This window comes from Chroicocephalus ridibundus, chromosome Z, assembly GCF_963924245.1.
Source record: "Chroicocephalus ridibundus chromosome Z, bChrRid1.1, whole genome shotgun sequence".
In the NCBI taxonomy this organism is placed as follows: domain Eukaryota; kingdom Metazoa; phylum Chordata; class Aves; order Charadriiformes; family Laridae; genus Chroicocephalus; species Chroicocephalus ridibundus.
In genome coordinates this window covers 8,689,024-8,707,977 of record NC_086316.1, presented here as the reverse complement: position 1 = coordinate 8,707,977, position 18,954 = coordinate 8,689,024, and the positions used below count along the sequence as shown (strand labels likewise).

Genomic DNA, 18,954 nt, shown 5'->3' with positions numbered 1-18,954 from the left:
TGCTGTCCAAATGCAGTGCTTTTATTAAAAGAAAAACCAAAACAATCAAAAATGCATCTTTTTGGCAGGGCGGCATACCAAACAAACTGCATCATTAATACGTTCTGAAAAGCTTTAAGTAGGAAACTGCTATGTTATTTCACAAGTTCTCATTTCCATGAATCATAAATTGGCTTAATTTGTTGTAGAATTTGACAAATGAACACAGTTAAATCTGGAGAGGACTAAGTCAGTCCACAAAGAGTCAGATAACTATTTATGTTCCCAGTGGGCTTGTTTGCATCCAACTTAAAGTTCTCCGCAACCAAAGTGGTGTTACAAAACATTCTGGGCTCAGGGAAACGTATCTCCTGCAATGTATGCTCAGGCAGAAATTTACTAACATATGTTCGCATCAGTATCACAGTGTAATTCAACATCGCATGAAGTCTTTGCTTCCATGTCTAATAAATGTCACTTGCCATAAACACGGTACTTTGCAGAGCAGCTCCGCAGAGCTTTCAATAGTGACCTGTTTTTTGGTACATATTAAATGCTCTTGGGAGACTATTTTCTCTTGTCAGGGTCACTGTGACATATATTTAAAAAAAAATACCATCCCCCTGGTAACAGTCTTTTTCCTTCCCTTTCACAATGTGTTGGCAAACTAAAACACAGGAGACTTTTTGTTGTATTACGCAAGCATGTAACTTTGTTGTTTTCATCTTTGTCAAATGATGTAAAGTCAGCACACGTGGAACAAAAAGACCAACACAGGGAAGTACTTATATTTTTCAGAATGCAAAAGGAACAGAGAAAATACTGAGACAACCCAGAACAGATGCTGCCAAAATTATCTTTTTCATCAGTGAAATGTTGTAAAATTGCCATGGAAAATTCAAGAGGTGTTCATAGCTGATAATTCTAAGTGTTTCATCAAAGAGGCTTGTTTTTTCGAAAGCAAGGAAATCAGGGTTTAATCTTAGAAAACCAGGTGCTGTTACGGTCCTCCATAGTTATAACATGTAAAACCTGCTGACGGCCAATGCCACCCTCCCTGACGTCAGAACTGGGCCTGTGTGACAAGGGCAAGCATTATTACTTGTATCTCCCACAATACTGCTTCATAAGACAAAGCTTTTAAAATGCTTTGCAGAAACAGTCCACCAGAGTTTTGAGGTTTTGCCTTTTGGGTTTTTTTTAAACTTTTTTTTCTACTCTTCTGGTCGCAGACTCACCAGCAGTGCAGGGGAGGCAGGGCTCCCCCCTTGTAGGCTCTCACTCTCAGGGTGGCAGCTGCAGCCCAAGCACAGATGGGCACGGTATGTCCCAGCTCCTCTCCCTGACACTTTGTACATGGAGTCCTCTGCCGCCTGGCAAACTCCCCACAGCCAGAACGCAGGAACAGACTAACATTAGCGATCATGTTGTGATAATACTGGGAATAACAAACTTTGGTCAACAGTTGGCATTGTATGCCATTAGAATCACAGTGTTACTACAGTACCCGTACATTGCTACTTTTAGAGAACAGTAATGAAAAACATTATTATAATAGCTGCATTTAATGAAATAGGAAACAGGACCCCACTATCTGCTTATAATCCATATTTGTATGCCACACAGAATATTCAAAATCACACCGACAAATTAACACTCTGCATCTGCATTGACAACATTTAGAAGGGACACAAGAACACAGATTCTGTTAAGAAAGCAATGTTTATGTTCTTGCACTGCAAAATGGTCACGGTCAAACTGACATAGCACCTTTTCATAAGAGCAGCAAGCCTTTAAACGGGTGTGAAGTTAATGGAAATGTTAAAATTTCTTTATCAGACTAATTTGTAAGTCAGTGTTGTCAGCCAAAAGGCTTGAAGTAGGCTGTGTACCCAGGACGGTTAAGATGACAAGAGGACTTCCATGAAGGATCAACATATGCCTCAACTGCTGCCTGAGACTCCCAGATTCCATTTTTTGTTATGCCCGCATACTTTTTCCACTACACCAGTATGTTTTAAGGATTGTTAGAAAAGTAGATACCATCCCAGTCAAACTCAAGAGTTTTGACACTTTCTAAGTGCTGGACATTCTGAATGAGGAGATATGCAAACCCTTTGTTCAGGTAGACAGGTTCTGACGCAGTCTAATGCCTTTCATTACTCTTGGAATGTTGCCATAGACTGTAAAAATCAACGCAAGGTCTCATGCAACCTTAGGTGCGGTGTTCCTTAGAGCTACCTCCTTCATGCTGCTGACCACCCTCATATTTCCACTGCAGGGTGTATATTCAGCGTGGCATGTGTTTTTTGGAATCATTCACTACTGAGGTATTGTACTATCAATCAGGACTTTAATATATGTATTTAATATATATTTGCACTCAGTAAGATTTCTTGATTTAAAATGCCTACCCTTAACACAGAAGTACAGAAAGCCTCATTTATTGTGCCAAGACAGCTTTTTCATACACTTCAAATTTGTACTGGATGCCATTCTCCTCTTGGATATCAGCAGGGACACCTGGGTACCTGGAGAGAGGGGAAAAGACAAAGCAAAAGACAATAAGTAGATGAAAATATTATTATGAGTCACTTGTAATTTATCTGATCAATTAGAAAAGAGAGTTGTTTGAAAAAGGAGATGAAAATATCATCCTTACAATAGGTATACTAAGCACAAACTATGTAGGAATCATGTTAACTACTACCAGCAACTTGTACGCGCATCTTTTTTTAAATCAAGAAAACATACTCTGATGCAAAAACCTCCCCACCTTTTTGGCTTAATCAAAAAACCCCAACACTTTTATTAAAGCCTCCAACACGTTATTTAAAATGTCTGCAAAGGTAGAAAAGATACAGAACACTTTTGGGTTTTTTCACTTTGCTCGGACGGTTTAGAGGAAATGATAAGTTAAAGGTTTCTGACAAGTCCACTACAGCTTCTTAAAGCACCTGACTGCTACCATACAAAGTGTTCCTCTATATTCCAGATTTACTAAAACAGGTTTTATTAACAGATACCTTCAAAAATCTCTTCTGCTCCCTGTGACAGAGTAAGGATTTTGAATGTGCAATGTTGACTTTGAGGGAGAAAGAAATTTTAAATTTTATTTGCTAGGTTTGACTCTATTAGGTTTCCACTTTAGTGATGGAAATTTTATAAAGTCGTGTTTTAAGGCCAAATTCTGATTTCAGTACACTGTCCCAAACCAATGTATAACTGAGAAACAGCAAAGAGGGAGGGGAGCTTTGGGTCAGACATCAGGATACTAAAGTGGGCTCATGATACGTCTCAGTGCAGCTCAGAATATGTTAAGATGAAAAAGGTGACTCATTCTCCCTACTCGCCTTGTTTGTCTCTCCCGCATCCCTCTTTCCTGCCCCTACCTATTCTCTCCCACTTCGGTGCTAACCCATTTCCGTGCCCTGCGCAGAGAGCTTGACTTGCCATACTTTCTATTTCTTCCAGTGCTGGCCTGTAACTAGCTGGGAACCAAAATGGGAGCAGCAAGAAGAGGAAGAGGTCCTTTCCTTGCTGGTTCTCCAGGCAGACGTTTGAATTTTTGCTGCCCCTCTACTGCCTGTTGGATGTAATCTTGTTGGAGAGGACACAAAAGTATCACTGGCGTATGACAAGGATAACACAGAAGAAACCACAGTGAATGGCAAAAAATTACAGTTCGATACTTGTTCCTGCTAGTTTGTTAGGAAGAAGCAATTGTCTCAAGAAAAAGGAATAACCTTAGAAATCGCTCAACCCTCCCTGCTCAAACCCATTGAATTTGTCGTCAATTTATCAAAGACATTCAGAGGCTAAATACCATTGACTAACAACATACCGAGAGTTACAAAATTCAGTAAATATTTGAGTAATTCTAAAATGAGAAGCAATAAGAAAGTTATTTTTCAAGCAAACCAACAAATGTAATTCTTTACCATAAAGATTATGAGAAGGATGAAGAACACAAGTTCCAACAACCTCTCTGTGCTGAGTGTGGTGCAATTCCAGGTTCTAAGTAAAATATGACTCTGGGGAAAAATACAGTGAAAAGCACCTCTAACTCAAAACAGAACATGGCTTTAATAGGACCCTTACACATTCAAAGTAGGTTATTAAGTCTTCCATCTGAACAGAAAACTACTATGCATCGTAATACTTACTCTGCGAGAAGTTTGTAGTCTTTATAGTTGATTTCTGGAAAAAATGTGTCACTTTCAAATTCCTGCAAAATTCTTGTCACAAACAATCGATGATTAATTGGCTTCTCCATCGCTGCCTTTAAAAACAGTAGAAACAATTAAAACTGAGTTGTTCCCTGTAAAACAGCTCAACCATGCATGAAGTAGTGTTGTTTATTAACATTTTTAATATTCTTGTTTTATAATCCTCTTTGAAGTCTGTAAGATAATATCGAGTGTAAGTTCTTATGTGGAACACTGGCTTTTTTCACCAACTCTCCAACTTCTTGCTCTGCATGCACCAGACATCACCACGGTGGCATTCAAAAAGAACCAAGAGATAAAAGTCTTAGCATATTCTCTACTTGCACTGCACACCAAATATGTTACCTAAAACTGAAACTCACTTACTATTTTAGGTATATTTGGGGATTTAAGCAATGCAGCAAAAATTGAACTCTAAATCTCCTCTTTTGGACTCTGCCCAAGACTACTTTCTAAAGAGATAATTTCATCTTGTGCCAGTTCACCTGGGAAGTATCAATAATACCTATTCTCAGAGCTTGGGGTATCTGACAGAAAATAAGAAAAAATTATGAGTAGTCCTATGAGAAGAAAGGAGCAGTACAGCCAAGCAATTTCTGAATCCTACCTCTTTGAAAGACAGGAAGCTTTAAGAAGTGAGAGGCCCACACCTCAAGGTAATTTGTTCCAATATTTAATTAATGTCACTGCTAAGGCTTTATAATGTATTTTTAGTCTGCATTAGTCTGCAGTTCCAGTGATCAAATTATCTATCAGTTTACCATCAAAATTTGATTTCTGCATTATGGCAAAGTGATAATATGCATTGAAAGTTATATCAAAAAAACAAGAAAGTCTCCAAGATTCTTGGATGAAAGAAGTTATGAAGACACCTGTTAGGTGAGTTCTTCACTAACAAATTCACACAAACTCAGGAGTTAAAAAAAGATGTTCTGTCTCCAGATCAGGCTGAAAAGTCACCTCTTCCAGACCTTCTTGGCATTAAAATAACCCATTAAAAGTTATACTGGTGGGTGGCTACAATGTATTTTTGAGAAGCTTGAAGCTGTTTCTCCCTTTCCTTTAAATTGGCAATGAGCAATGCTCTTTGTTAAAGGTGATTCACCATGCAGCATACTATTAGGTGTTACTTTGACAAGTACTGGAACTAAGTAATAGCAAATTTAATTCAATAAAATTAATTGGTATCACTGCTGAAAAGTTAGTTTCTAGAAAAGCGGCTCTATTGCTAGAGAGTGACTTAAAATGGGAGGGGTAAGTCACAGCACACCGGCATCAAACAGCATTGAACTGCTGTTCATCTAGCTTGTATATAAACAACTCATTTTTAATTTCTTAAAATAAGGGTGGGAGGTAAGAGGGGAAACATACAGCTTTAGAATGACAGAATAATCTGCTACGCAAATAAAAACATACTGTGTGTAAATGAGAGACTTCTGTTTCATAGTAGAGGAATAAATCTGAGTTTCAGCAAGAGCTCTGTACCACCAAGACACATCAGGGAAGAGCACAGAGTGACTGACCATAGATACTGCAAAGACAGCTGAACTGAGCATGGAGGGGACGGGAGGGTGACCTCAGTTCCAGCTAAATGGTTGCATTAGTTGAGTGAACCAACCAGCCACTTGGCCCCAAGTTAATAAAAACGGTGCAAATGCTTCCTGAGTTAGCCAGACCAGCTCTGGGGTCTGCGAGTGTATGTGGCCCACAAATACTAAACAACAAACAAAAAGAACTGGGAAAAGAGCAACAGCCTTGAGCTGGTTTCAACCCACATATTCTTCCTCAGCAGCTGAGAATGCCCAGCGTCATGACAGTAAGCTTGTCAGGCAAGGACAAACACTTTGTAAAGTGATTTGACTTTGTATTTCAGTTGCTCTACTCCACTAAGTGTAATTTTCACTTGTATTGGGATTTAAGTACATAACTGAATCACGTCACGTGCTGGCATCCTGATGTGGCCTCGGCCTGCGCTCATGGCCCCCTCTAGTCATCCCAGGGCTACCTCTGACTCTGGTTACCTTCATGGGGCCTGATCCTGCCCTGTGGACATGCCTCATCACCATAAGCCCTGGCCGGTGAGGCCCTTGTCATGACATGGTCATTGCTCACGGATCCCAGCTCCCAGCCCTTTGGGAGCACCTGGTCCTGCATGTTCCCTGACAGTGACTTCAGAAAACTAGAAATAAGTAAATTTTTTATCATCAAACATGAAGCCTTCCACATGTGGAGTCTCTAAAGGAACTTGATTGGAGAGGACTGGACTCTGACACCTTCTCTCCAAAATGCTGCTATGGACCTGGCAGGATGGGGGAGGAGATTATCACATTTGCCTGAGGACTAAGGTAGTTCCTCACTGACATTCAATTCACTCTTGTCCTGTCTAGCCCGGTCTAGCTGTTTCACCACCTTTTTTAGGTACAGAGGTTAGAGAATGCATAGTGCTCATTTGATAGAATGTTAATATACTTAATTCTAAATTTAATGAAGGAAATATACATATTTACTCTAATGAACAGAACAGTGTGAGTATGAATTTGTTCTAATGTAACATGTACACAATACGAAGGTATGGATATAAATAATCTTGAATATTTAAACAGAATGTTCACTAACTAAATGTATTTGTAGTGATCAGGCAATACCATGGGAAGTTAGCACAATACTAAATAGACAAATCATTTACAATTAAGTAGGAGATCAGTACTTTGGTTTTTTCGTTTTGCGTATTTGATAAATGTGAGGATAATATATGTTACGGAAAAGATAGATATCAAGAAAGGACCTGTTGGAAATACTTGTCCCAGGGCAAAAGGAGGAGAATTTTAAACAAAATGAGGCCTTTGAGCTCATGCTTCTGTAAATTTGAAAAATGTGCATCCTCACTCCATGGTCATTACATTACCCTTAGTCTATTGCCACACTGGGTCTTAAAAGTCATTCTTGCTACAATTTTAATTTACTGTGTTTTTCCATAATCCATTCAGTTATCCTTGGACTGTATTTGTACCTGCACTGGTCTCCCTTGGGAGCTGCGTGTGTGTTTGATCTCCACACAGGCTCACCTCCTTGTGTAGCAGCTACCAAACCTTTTAAGGCATTGCAGCCTGATGCAACAGGGAAAAGTAGTGCTGATTTTTGGTACACACCAAAGTACATCCTATTAAAACTGTGGCTGTTGATCTCTCAGAAACACCAGAACCACTCCTCAAGCAGTGATGACCTTCCGCAAGAGACGGAGGTCAGGAGAACAGAGGCGTCAGGATCCCTGCTGTTGTCCCAGGTACGTCAATCCTCTATGTGAACATGAGTCCTTCCTAAGACTCAGAAAACTCATATATACCTTCATAACCCTGTGAAAAGACCTTAGCATACTGTCGTCTTTTTGCTCACTTCCAAGAAACCCTCAGCAGGCCTGCCTCTGAAGCATGACGCAAAAGGGAGATGGCCTAAGCATCATCTTCCCCATAATTTCCAGCTGCGCTGGACTGACAGCCTTACAAAATCAGATTATGTCTGCATGTGCAGGGCCACTGCCTTGAATTAGTTTCTCTCTGCAGAACACAGGTTAAAACAGCCTGCAACAAAGAACAGCTGTGCTTTACAAGTAATTTCAGAAGTATTATATGGAAAATTAATCTTTTATAAATCTAATCACCAAGCCCCTGTAAAGTACTGGGCATAGCAACCAATTGCTGTAGGAAGGATCAATTATTTCTAGTCATTTAAAGATTCACAGGTTTTAACGGACACACACACGCGGCTCTACCAATTATATGAAGTAAAATAGCCAAAGTAACTACATGAGGCACTTATTTTTCAAGTGTCTTTCCAGACAACACCACTGCCAATCCAAACAAAATATGAGAACACTATAAAAGAGACAATTTCAAAATAAAGTCTGTTTATTTGCATTCTCTTTTTCAACGCTTAAAATGTATTGGACACAGGCAAGCTGCATTTTGAAGCCACAAGAGTATTAAAAAGTATATTTTATACATTAAAAAAAAAATCTCACAGCTGAAGATCTCACAAAGTTCTAGATCTTACCAAGGTAAAAGCCAAGTTTAAACTTTGGCTATTAGGAGACTTGCGGTGATAGCCAGGAGAATCAACACCCTCAAAATTCCTTCCTTTCCACACTGCTTGTGCTCAGTTTAGTAAGAGAGGAGACAGCTCCCATCACCAGTTCTGTGCCAGGGACAAAGGCAAGCACAACAGAAATCTTCTATGACTATAATCGAAAAACCTACCCATTTTGCCCTTGCAGAAACAGATATACTTTTAGCCACTAGACTTTTCCGTGTGATAGTCTTAAACAAGGGTCTTTTAAGTCTTTTCCTCTATGATCTCTGTGAGCATCTTTGAAAAATAATTTAAAAAGCAACAACCTCTCACAGCTGCATGATTTGTGTCTGCAACTGACTCATCTATTAACCTTTTTTAGTCATTATTTTTTCCCAGAGGAATGTCAAATCAATATGTTTGTTCACAAGAATGAGCACACAAAAAGCTTGTTTAGGAGTAACAACAATATTAAACATTAAAAATCTCCTGAGTTTATTTTGAAGACTGTACTGGAAAGGCTGCGTATGTCCCTCTCAAGTCTGTGAAAGTATAAAGATGCTAAATTAAAGAAAATTCTTAAACTTTTAACAGAATTTTTTAGTTAATCCGCTAGTCCATTGCTAATATTGTAGAGCCGTTTCCTCTGATTTTATTTATAACTAGGTAAGAGCTAGAAGTATTGGTGACTGGAGTCATGACTACAATAGTAATAGATATATTTTTACAAAGCATAAATCTCTATGGGGAGGGCAGGGCTGTCAGCTGTAATGCTGTGACCCTGCCACTTTTACATAAAAGAGATATTAGGGAATTGCACTAAGAGTGCCCACACCCTTTCTCAAAAAACACCCAGAAGGTCATAGGAATAGAGGAAGATTGTCTTCCCATTCCCATCTTTTTGTTCAGACAACCACATAAAGCTACACAACTACACATGGGAAAATTCCCCTGTAAAGGACTCTGCAGCATTACAGTAACGAAGAGCAGAGCAATACAATGCTTCAGGCCTGCAGCGTGACGTCCTTCACGTCACCAGCGACACGCAGCTCAGAGCAGCCTGCTCTCTGCAGCACATTCTTTGTGAGCACTGTTCAAAGGGAGCAACAGCACCTGCAAGAGTGGAGCGCTTGAGCATGGAAAAATGAGCTGTCTCCCTTGTAAGTGGATCTCAGTCCTTGGTCACATCTCAGACTGAACACAACACTTCAAAAACACGGTAACATACACGTTAGTCTCTATTCCAATAGGTACACAGCTTAAAACCACTCCAGGAGTTACGCAGCTCAAAATCACTTTGTCTTATATGCAGGGAAGGTAGAAAAATTACTATTATTTCTTCTATAGTTTACAGGAAATTCAGACATACTAAAATGTAATCTTTAAAACGTATATTTTAGTATATTCATATTAGCTCGTGAAGTTTTGGCAGGCTTGAAAAAAAAATCGTGATAAAACTAGTGACTCAAATTGTTAAAACTTCTCTTTTTTAAAGAGGTGATCCTTATGGTACAGCAAAGATTTGAAGCTTAGCAAATATGGCATTCAGAACCCACTCGGGGCATTCAGAACCCAGTGAAGCTTATATGCTTAGTCAAGAAACTCTATTTAAGAGGGTAATTAATCATCTGCAAGAGACTTGCTGCACTAAATATGAATAGCAACTTCATAATTCAATAATTTTGAAGAATGAAAGGGGGTAGATTACCAAACACAATATGTCAAATATTAATACATAGTAAGACACCTGAGCATGAATATTAGATAAAATTTTCCCTTGGAGATTACTGGAAATTTAATTTTCCAGCTCAAGCCTCTTTGTTGAAGAATTTCCCCAAACGCTATTTATCACCAGCATCTATTTTCTGCTATGGCCAGCCTAGATATTAACCAAACAGCAAAAACAACAAAACTTCTTATGAAAGAACTTTTTGTTCTGTTATGAAAGTACAAGTTTCTTCTCCAAATTTAATAGAGGAATACAATTCTGCACTTAAGCAATGTGACCTTGAGTGTCATTGTTTGCTTCTGTGGCATTGAGAAAGCAACAAGCTGAGGAGGAACATATAAATTAGAAGAGACAATTTTAAATGTTCAAGATGCTGTAGGAAAAACTGTTTTATCAAGGTGAAAACCTGTTTGACACATAGCCTGTTCTGGTGTTACTAAAGAGGCCTTGGTTATGAGGACCTGACTCATAAATTTTGCAATTTTTTTTTTTTAGTTTTGTTGCTAGGTTTATTTTGGTTTGGGTTGGTTGGGTTTTTTTCCCCACACTGGTAGGTTCACTGTTAGGGATTTGTGCTTGGTTATTTTTACAAAGCAAGATTAACATTCTACAGACAACATACAAGACCATTTCATCCACATAAGTAAACCTACACCTTGTTTTGTTTAGTTCTTTTTTTCTTAAATCCCTGTTTAATATTCGGGGATGTGCTGGACTTACAGCTCCTATTCCTAGTAAAATCTGAATGTTGTTTGTAATTAATTTAAAACGCACAGTTCAAATCCAGTTGAAAGAGACTGATGTGTAATTTATACTGAGCAGACTCAGCCTTAGGATCTCCAGGTTGTGCTGTGGTTCGGAGTCAAAGCCAAGACCTGAACCTCTCAATTAAGAGACAATACCTCCACACAGAGGACATCTATGCTAGTGTCTTAACTCAGAACAGAAATGTGGTTTTGAAACTAATCTTCCAATTGCCCCCACTCACCATGCTTTAATTGTAGTAGGAACCAATCCTGGTATGCATGAATTAAACTTTTTGGGGATAAAACCATGCCAGAAAACCTGCTCCAGAAACATGTCTGATGAGCTCCAACAGCTAATAGGGACTCAAGGGCCAGAACCAATGAGTGAGTCACCACCACAAGTTTTCCAGCAAACAACAAGCTCTCAGAAGCCAGCAGACGGCTCTCAAAACATCAAGTGTTCATGCAAAATCATGGAGTTCCTCTCATGACACATAACAGCTTCGTAATTGCTGTGACTAACTGACCATTGCTGGGCTGCTACACTCCTCCTTCCTCATCCATACAATCAATACCAACATCAACTCCTTCTGTAACTCAAGAGATCCAGAAAAGTGCAGAAGATCCAGCACAGCATCATACTGAGATACAAAGAAAAGAAACTTGTAAACCTGTGCTGTGAGAAGTCCAAAAGTTTCCCTGGAGGCAACAGTACTACCTTGTGGCTGTATCAGGAATTACAAACCTGATGAAGTGATTGGTGTGAAGTCAAATTTAAGAAGATGAAGGCTAAAAAGGTTTTCCAACCCTCAGTGGACTGTGGGAGCTGTTTTCAATCTTTCTGCTCTCACTTCCTAATACCAACACTCAACTCAGCTCTCCTGGTCCTCACCAAAAAGCCTACTATGCCTAGCTGCTCTGCCTTCTCCTGTTGCAAAGGAGAGACAGTTTCCCCTGAGTATGCTGCTGAACACAGCATGAATTATAACCTACATGAGGACTTGGATGGCCACCCTGTTCAGAGCTCGCTTTCCTCTGTCCTTCAACTCGAGGCAGAAATAAGCTTATGCCAACACTCCCACCACCCTGGAAAGAACTGTGTCCTTGATAACCCAAGGGCGGTGGGCAAAACGGCCATAAGCAATAGACAGCTGCACTCTGTCCTTATAAATGTTCAGAGACTGTCACAGGCATGCTCCTCTTTCCTCTGCAGTCCCCTCTGCTGCTGAGGGCAGCATCCCGTCCTGAAATGCCACCTGGGCACATGTGATCCAGCACCTTTGCTTGCTGGGCACAGCAGCCATCCCTGCTTGAGACTGAGAGACAGGCTGGACACCCGTGTCCCAAAAAGTGCCCTCCTGCACTCAGGCAGCTGGGTAGATGCTCCACCTTGGCACAACTCTCTGGGATAAGCCAGACTGTCAGAATTCTCCCTAATGAATTACAAATTCCTTTGAAACATCCTGAGTACATGCTTGAAACCAGTTGAAAATTTAAGTCAGCACCTGATCAGCACAGGTAATATCGATCAAAACTGCCTAGTTATAATCTAAGTATTGGCCAGTAATAGTCTAAAAAAATGGCATTGCTTTCTACACAATATAAGCCAGACATGGGAAAAATAATTAAACTATAAGTCTACAACATAGATGCTCCTGGAAGAACAAACAAAAATCATCGCGCTTTGCAGCACTAGGTGAGTATGTGGCCATTTCACCAAAACAGTAAATGCTTCTGCTCATACTATGCAACCTGCAGAACTACAGGCAGAAGCCAAATCCAGTCTCTTGCTCATGTTGGGCAGTTATGCCCAATCTGAAGAGAATCTGCCTCCAGAAACAAAATTGCTACTTACGGTCTGGAAGCAGGTATTTTAATGGCTGAAAGTGAAGAAAAGGTTACCTCTATATGACAATACTTGATTATAGGCTGAATGCATTTGGACATCAAATATACGGTGGACTTCACCACATGCAAAAGTGATTATAAAACATAAAATAAATAAATAAAAAAGAGGAACAACAGTGTTTTACAGGGTATTTACATATGCATCTTATTTTTCTTACAAGTTTAGCAGTATCTAACTACTTTGCTTTTTTACTGTAAAAGACACAAAGAAAAAGTTCATGAAAGGCACAAACCGCAAAGGCATGAAATATCAGAACGTGTATTTTCCCATGCCATGTACAAAGCATATTATCAGCCCTAATTTGCTACCAGGAGCATAATGGCATTTTCATCACACACCTGAAGTCCGAGTTCCAAAAAAGAAGTGGAATGTACTTCCCAGCATACCTGTCATGACTAAATGGCAGCAGAACTATTTTTTCCTTTACTATATGAAACAAACAAAAAATCTGTTTTACAATTCTTAATTAAGACTTTTATATCAGAAGAAAGACTGTTTACTGCTGTCTTTATTCCATATGCTCCTGAATGGTATGAAAGGAATGAGGTTGATGGCCATAATCTCTTGTGTGGTACTGTTTGACAACAAATGCAAATTATATGAGAACTTAACAAAAGAAGACAAAAATCAATTGAGAGTTAAAGGGCAGAACCCCGACTGAAAGGATGACTCTAGGGATGTGGGTGGAGGCATGGAGAGCTAACTATACTTTACAAGTGTATACATGGAAAATGAGAGGAAGGGTTTGGGTGGAAGGGCAAAAGATGGCTGAGGAAACATGGGCCAACAAGAAGATGGGTTTTACTGCAGACCTGCATGTTGCACAGCAAATACCTTAGTTAAGGACAGGAGAACTACTGCATTTGTAGGAAAACAGGGCTTTGTCTGTGCAAAGATGGTCCTGAGAAGAAAGAGGCACATGCTGCCTTTTTGGCACATGAACAGACGCCCGAATGCCGAGACAGCCCAGACACCAAGAGAAACCTGGGGAGTGGGAACAGTAGGGATGCCTGGTTGCTGTATGGGAAAACAGAGTCAGTTCTCTACTTTGTTGTATGATTATCTCCTCTTATTGCTGACACCATCACCTGCCAGCTCGCTCTAAATCCTCTTTCCTTACCTGTATAAAGCACCATATTCTGGCTAAAAATGACAGATCAATTTTCCTTTTTTCCCCACTTCCTCTGAAGAGTCAGTCTAATACCTCAGTAAAATAAATGTAACAATATGGGTCTTGTGTAAAAACCTAACAATTTAGAGATTTAAGAAAAGCTCTCAAAAGTGCAATGACTGTATGACACCAGACCATGACAAGAGGAACATTTGGTTACTCGGGCAGATTTTAAATTTGTCAGTTGAAATTTTATCCTTATTAGGATAGACTTATTCTGTTGTAATCGCTGCAGTTTGCTGGGTCACGCGAAGGAAAGGCCCTTCCTAAAGCTGAAGTAACAGGAACTTGAGCCATCATCATCCCATGGCAAAAAATGAGTAATTTAGGAATACTCTAAATGTACCTTGTAAACCGAAGTGCCTCCAACAATCCAAACCATATCTACTTTACTTTTTAACTCTGGTGAATCCAAAAGAGCTAAAGCATCATCCAGACTTTTGGAAAGATAATGTGCTCCTTTCGGGGTTTCCCTAGGAAAAAGTAAAAGGTTTTATTACCAAATAATTAAAGGACCACTTATCATGATAATCAATACAACCTAGACATACAATGCGTGCTGCTGAATTCACAAATGATTAAACGTTTCACATTAGTTAATTATTTTGAAATGCCAATTAATGCTAAACTATGTTAGAATTCTCATCTGCCTGCAGGATTGTTTAATAATTCACAGTTTAATCATAACTGTGATTTAAGAAACATAAATTACAGATCTGAAATTTTATATTATGTTTTTAAAAAAGCATAACTGAGAAATTTAGATATCTATAAAATGAAATACAGATTTCTACTTAATTCTAGAACATTAGTATTTCATTCAATAAAACTAGTCAAAAAGCCCCTATCCCCTGTGCCCCTATATTCAGCACAAAATCCACCAACGTCCTCCAAAGCCATAAACGATTATAAAGTGGACATTTTTATTTAAGAATATTTGGATAACTGGGGGTGATGCATTCAAGAAAAGAGCTCTGAAAATGGACAGTTCTTTTTCCTTAAATGCTAATAAAAATAAACTTCAAAAAAGGGAATAAGAGACACCAATCTAACCAGGAACTACAGAAATACAGTTAAATACATGAGTCAGAAAGACTACTGACAATTGTCAGATGGTTTGTATGTAGAGCTAGGATTAGTACTTATTATGCAAAGTAATGACAAGTATCTTGTGAATTAATTAAAAAATAAAAGAAATAAAAATAATAATTAAAAAAAATTAAAGGTAAAGTAGTGTTATCACTCAGAACCAATAGCAGAAATGCTTCCTAACTGGACATGTTACATTTAGAATTACTTTAGGATGTATTGCTACACGTATTTTTAGAGAGTTGTTATTTGTTTTACAGGCCTATTAGTCATCATACATACTTGAGCTCCCGGCTGAGCACTATATTAATTCTGTCTTTTAAAGGACGATTCTTCTCAGGAATGGAGAACCAGGTTTTTTTACCCATTATCAGTGCATTCTGTTTACCTGAGTAAGAGAGAAAACACTTATTTAAAGGGTATTTTCACTCTGTCCCAGTTTGTTTTGGTCGTTCAGTGACACTGCTGGACTTGCCTTCCCCCTTCCAAACTCCATTTCAGCAGTTAACAAAAGTACTAGCTTAGGCCATGATTCTCAAGTTAGCCACATGCATAAAAGAAGATGCTTGTGTTCTCAAAGCCTTGGCAGGCATTTGACACCAAAGTAGTCTCATGCACACCTATAAACTTATCAAAACTTATCAAAAATAAAAAAAAGCCACGTCACTGCCCGTTACATGCATTACCCAGACGTTGCCTCTGCTATAATGATGGGGGCCGAATTAATCTTCATGTGTGAGACCAACTCACACTCTCAAGAGTTCTCTTAGTGTCAAAAAAACATTGACTTTGTGTTTGCATGTTCCACCATTCCTGGTTTATGATCTGGAATAACTGCCAGCTTTGAGCGTTATTTAAAACAAAGAAAAAAAAAAAGCTAGATAAAAGGATAACTTTTAGGAGAAGAATCACCCAAATTAAGAGAATTCATGCTCCATTTGTTTGTTAGCAGTATCTAAAGACTCTTCTCCTGCAGACAACCTCCACGAGCAGGTTTCCAAGAGATATACTGCAGTGTCAGTTTAGATATGTTGGCACAGACCACTACTGAAGGAAATGCACAAGTTCTGAAAAACATATGTATTTTCTTACTAGAGGTTCACACTGGGATGCCTATGAGGTCAGAACAAACATTTGTCTAGACCAATAGCTAATTTACAGCAGTGGCCAGTGCAGGTATGCAAGCAGACTGCAAGCAAGATTAGGTGATGCATCTCCATTGTGTTCTTCCCACTTTCAAATATCAGTGACTCGCTGACTTTCTCCAGCCAATGGTGATATCCCTGCTGATTTATGGCAACATAATGCATTAAGAGGTGTGGTTAAGAAGCAACTTAACTGCTTAGCATCTAAGGTCATAGCTTATTAAAAAATCTGCAAGCAGGATGCAGCAAAAATTTTCTTCTTAAATTGTATTTAAAACATCTTTTTTTGATTACAGGTTATTGTGCCAGGTAAAATGCAAATTGCAGACATATAAAAAGATTTACACTTGTGTTCTGTCTTTTTATATGTAAGGTTGCAATGGGCTCAATCAGGTCTCCAAAACGTAAGTAAAATCCTTCACATAAGAACTGGTGCAAAAGGAGACTAGACATTCCTTGTGGAATATGGAATAGGTCACTCAGTCACAACAAGGGTACATGTTAGGCTGCTCAGAAGTTTTAGCAAACAAATGTGTTTTGCTAGAAGCAGTTTTAAGACAAGCATGAAAACAAAACACAGGAAAGAGAGCGACCACATTGGCAAACAGAGAAGCTGCAGGAACATGAGGATAAACCTGTTATCTCTTCTGGCTCCACCAGGCGCAGCGAGCCAGTTGCATGGCTCAGGGAGGTCCTATTCTTCCTCTCCTGATGCCTCCTTCCCGCTCCTACCATGCACCTTGTACTGTCAGTCCCTGCAGATTCCCAGTAGTAGCTTAGTCTACTGGGTTAAAGAATTAAAACATCTTAAGGAAATGTCAAATCAGCACTAAAGTCAGTGTGAAAAAGGAACAAGGGCAATGTGGCAAGACTTGTCTCTTCTGGCAGCGGTAAATACCCAGTCAGAACAAATCAGCTGTTTTCACCTTTTGCATTCCTATCCCCATTTGTTTGTGCTGATTTTCACAAAGTTTCTCACCCCGCAATATCTGGTTTTATCTCATCAAAATAATAAAGTCTATGAGATCACTTTGCTGCAAAGGTCTCGCCAGGCCTGAACGTTGATTGCTGCCTATTACCTGTAGGGTTGCATGTTGCTGCATGTGGATATACTGCATATGATTGCAATATTGTTGTTGCATAGTATCAGTATGGTTAGCGTTTTCTGGTATATTTGGATGGCTCAGCACTCGGAAAATCAACAAAAATTACTGTCGCAAGGGTCAGAGGGGTGGAACAAATGGCCAAGGCTGAGCTACAGCAAACAAGTTAGATAAGTTCATACAGCCTGAAAAAAAACCCCTCAGATAATTAATCAGCATATAAAACCCTTTCAATTTCTAATTTGTTCAGGGTTGGAGTTGTAGCTAAGGGCAGGTAGGTGAACTTTTTTTACTCTGTTGGGGAAACCGGACTTTGAAATTCTTTTTATTCACAAATCACCTGCAACCCAGCAACAACCGATTTGCCTCCAGTTTCTTTATCTAACTGAAACAATCTGCAGATGGTGCATTTGCAAACGGGTAAAATACTTGTGAGGCTTGGGAGGGTGGGGGAGGGCAGGCTGCTTGCAGAAGCAGGGCTTTGAAGTTAGGGAAAAGTGTAATTACCACTCTTTTGCATGACCGAGACCAGGCTTTTACTGAGGAGACGCACACCTCAGCAACAAGCACAACGTTACCTTCCACATGGGACGTGCTCGTCATTCTCTGGAAGTACCTGTACTCATTCCTGGCAAGAAAATGAGAAAAGCATTACGACGAGGTTTAGGAATAAGTTACATTTTTCTAATTGGAAAAAAAAATCCCATTATAACTCAAGTGCCTCAGCCCGGGGAGGAAAGGCTGGTCGGGCCCCGGCCCGGTGCCGTGCCTGAAGAGAGACCTTTGGCCCCGGCCCTGCCTGCAGCAGAGCTAACCCACTGCCGGCACCCTGCCGGCGCTGCCTCCCTGAGCCCCTCGGGGCTCCCAGACACGGCGGCAGGGCCCAGCAGCCATTGCCCCGGCCGCGGACCCGCCGACCGCCACCGCGACCACTTTCCCGCCCTGTTGAGCATCGTCCCTCCCCGACTACAACTCCCGTCGGGCAACGCGCGGCGCCACACAGCCCCGCCGGCGGGGAGCGCGCCGCGCTGCACGCTGGGAGTTGTAGTCCGCCCGCGCTCCCACCTCCCCAGAGGGTAGGAGACTGTCCAGACCCGTCGTACCTCAGCGGCGGCCAGGGCAAGCTGCCGTCCTTCCCGATACCCATGTTCTGGCAGACGGCCACGATGGAGTTGAGCGAGCGCACCATGACGCCCGCCGCCGCACCGGACTTCACAGCAGCAGGGCGGAACGGCGTGAGGGGGCGGTGGCCGGGCTGAGGCGGGACGGCGTGAGGGATCGCACCCAGCGGCGGAGGCACTTCCCCCTCCGCTCCGCTCCGCCCCGCGCCCGCCGTCGCATCCGGCGGAGGAAGGTGGTGCCGGTGCCGGTGCCCGCGGCCCCAGGGTTCGCCATCGCCGCCGCCATCGCCATGCCGCGGGGGAAGCGGCGGGAACGCGGCGGCGGCGGGGGGCAGCAGCTAGTACTGAGCAGGTTCTTTGGAGCGGCGGGGAGCGGCGGGGAGCAGGGCCCTGCCCGGCAGACGGTGCGCCCGGGGCGGCGGCGGTTGGGGCTCAGGGCGCCTGAAGGGCGCGGGCCGGGCCGTAGGGGCCCTGAGGGAGCCGTCGTGATGGCGGCGGAGGGCCCTCGGGTCTGTCTGGTTAGCTGCTGTCAGCCAGTCATGTCGGAAAGGATGGCCACGGCCCTGCTGCAGGAAGGGGTGCCCTGCGTGGGACGGGCAGGGCCTTCTAGTTGCAACGCTTGCTGTAGCGTCTTTGCCTTGTGTAACACAGGGTAGCGATGCACAGCA

The 18,954-nt window shown here is 41.2% G+C and overlaps 2 protein-coding genes across 4 annotated transcripts in view; one reads left to right on the top strand and one right to left on the bottom strand.

Moving 5' to 3' along the window:
- On the bottom strand, positions 1 to 18,578 carry DHFR (dihydrofolate reductase). Its single transcript, XM_063319659.1, is given in 7 exon segments — positions 1 to 2,510; positions 4,146 to 4,261; positions 14,175 to 14,301; positions 15,200 to 15,305; positions 17,744 to 17,793; positions 18,269 to 18,483; positions 18,486 to 18,578. Coding segments are annotated over 7 exon segments (795 nt in total). The 3' UTR covers positions 1 to 2,422.
- Positions 18,556 to 18,954, top strand: part of MSH3 (mutS homolog 3) — a 118,122-nt gene continuing 117,723 nt past the window's right edge. For all 3 annotated transcript variants that reach the window (XM_063319656.1, XM_063319657.1, XM_063319658.1), the window contains exon 1: positions 18,556 to 18,690. In XM_063319656.1, the coding sequence (XP_063175726.1) occupies positions 18,577 to 18,690 (114 nt within the window). In that variant the 5' untranslated portion in view covers positions 18,556 to 18,576. The remainder of the gene's footprint in view (positions 18,691 to 18,954) is intronic.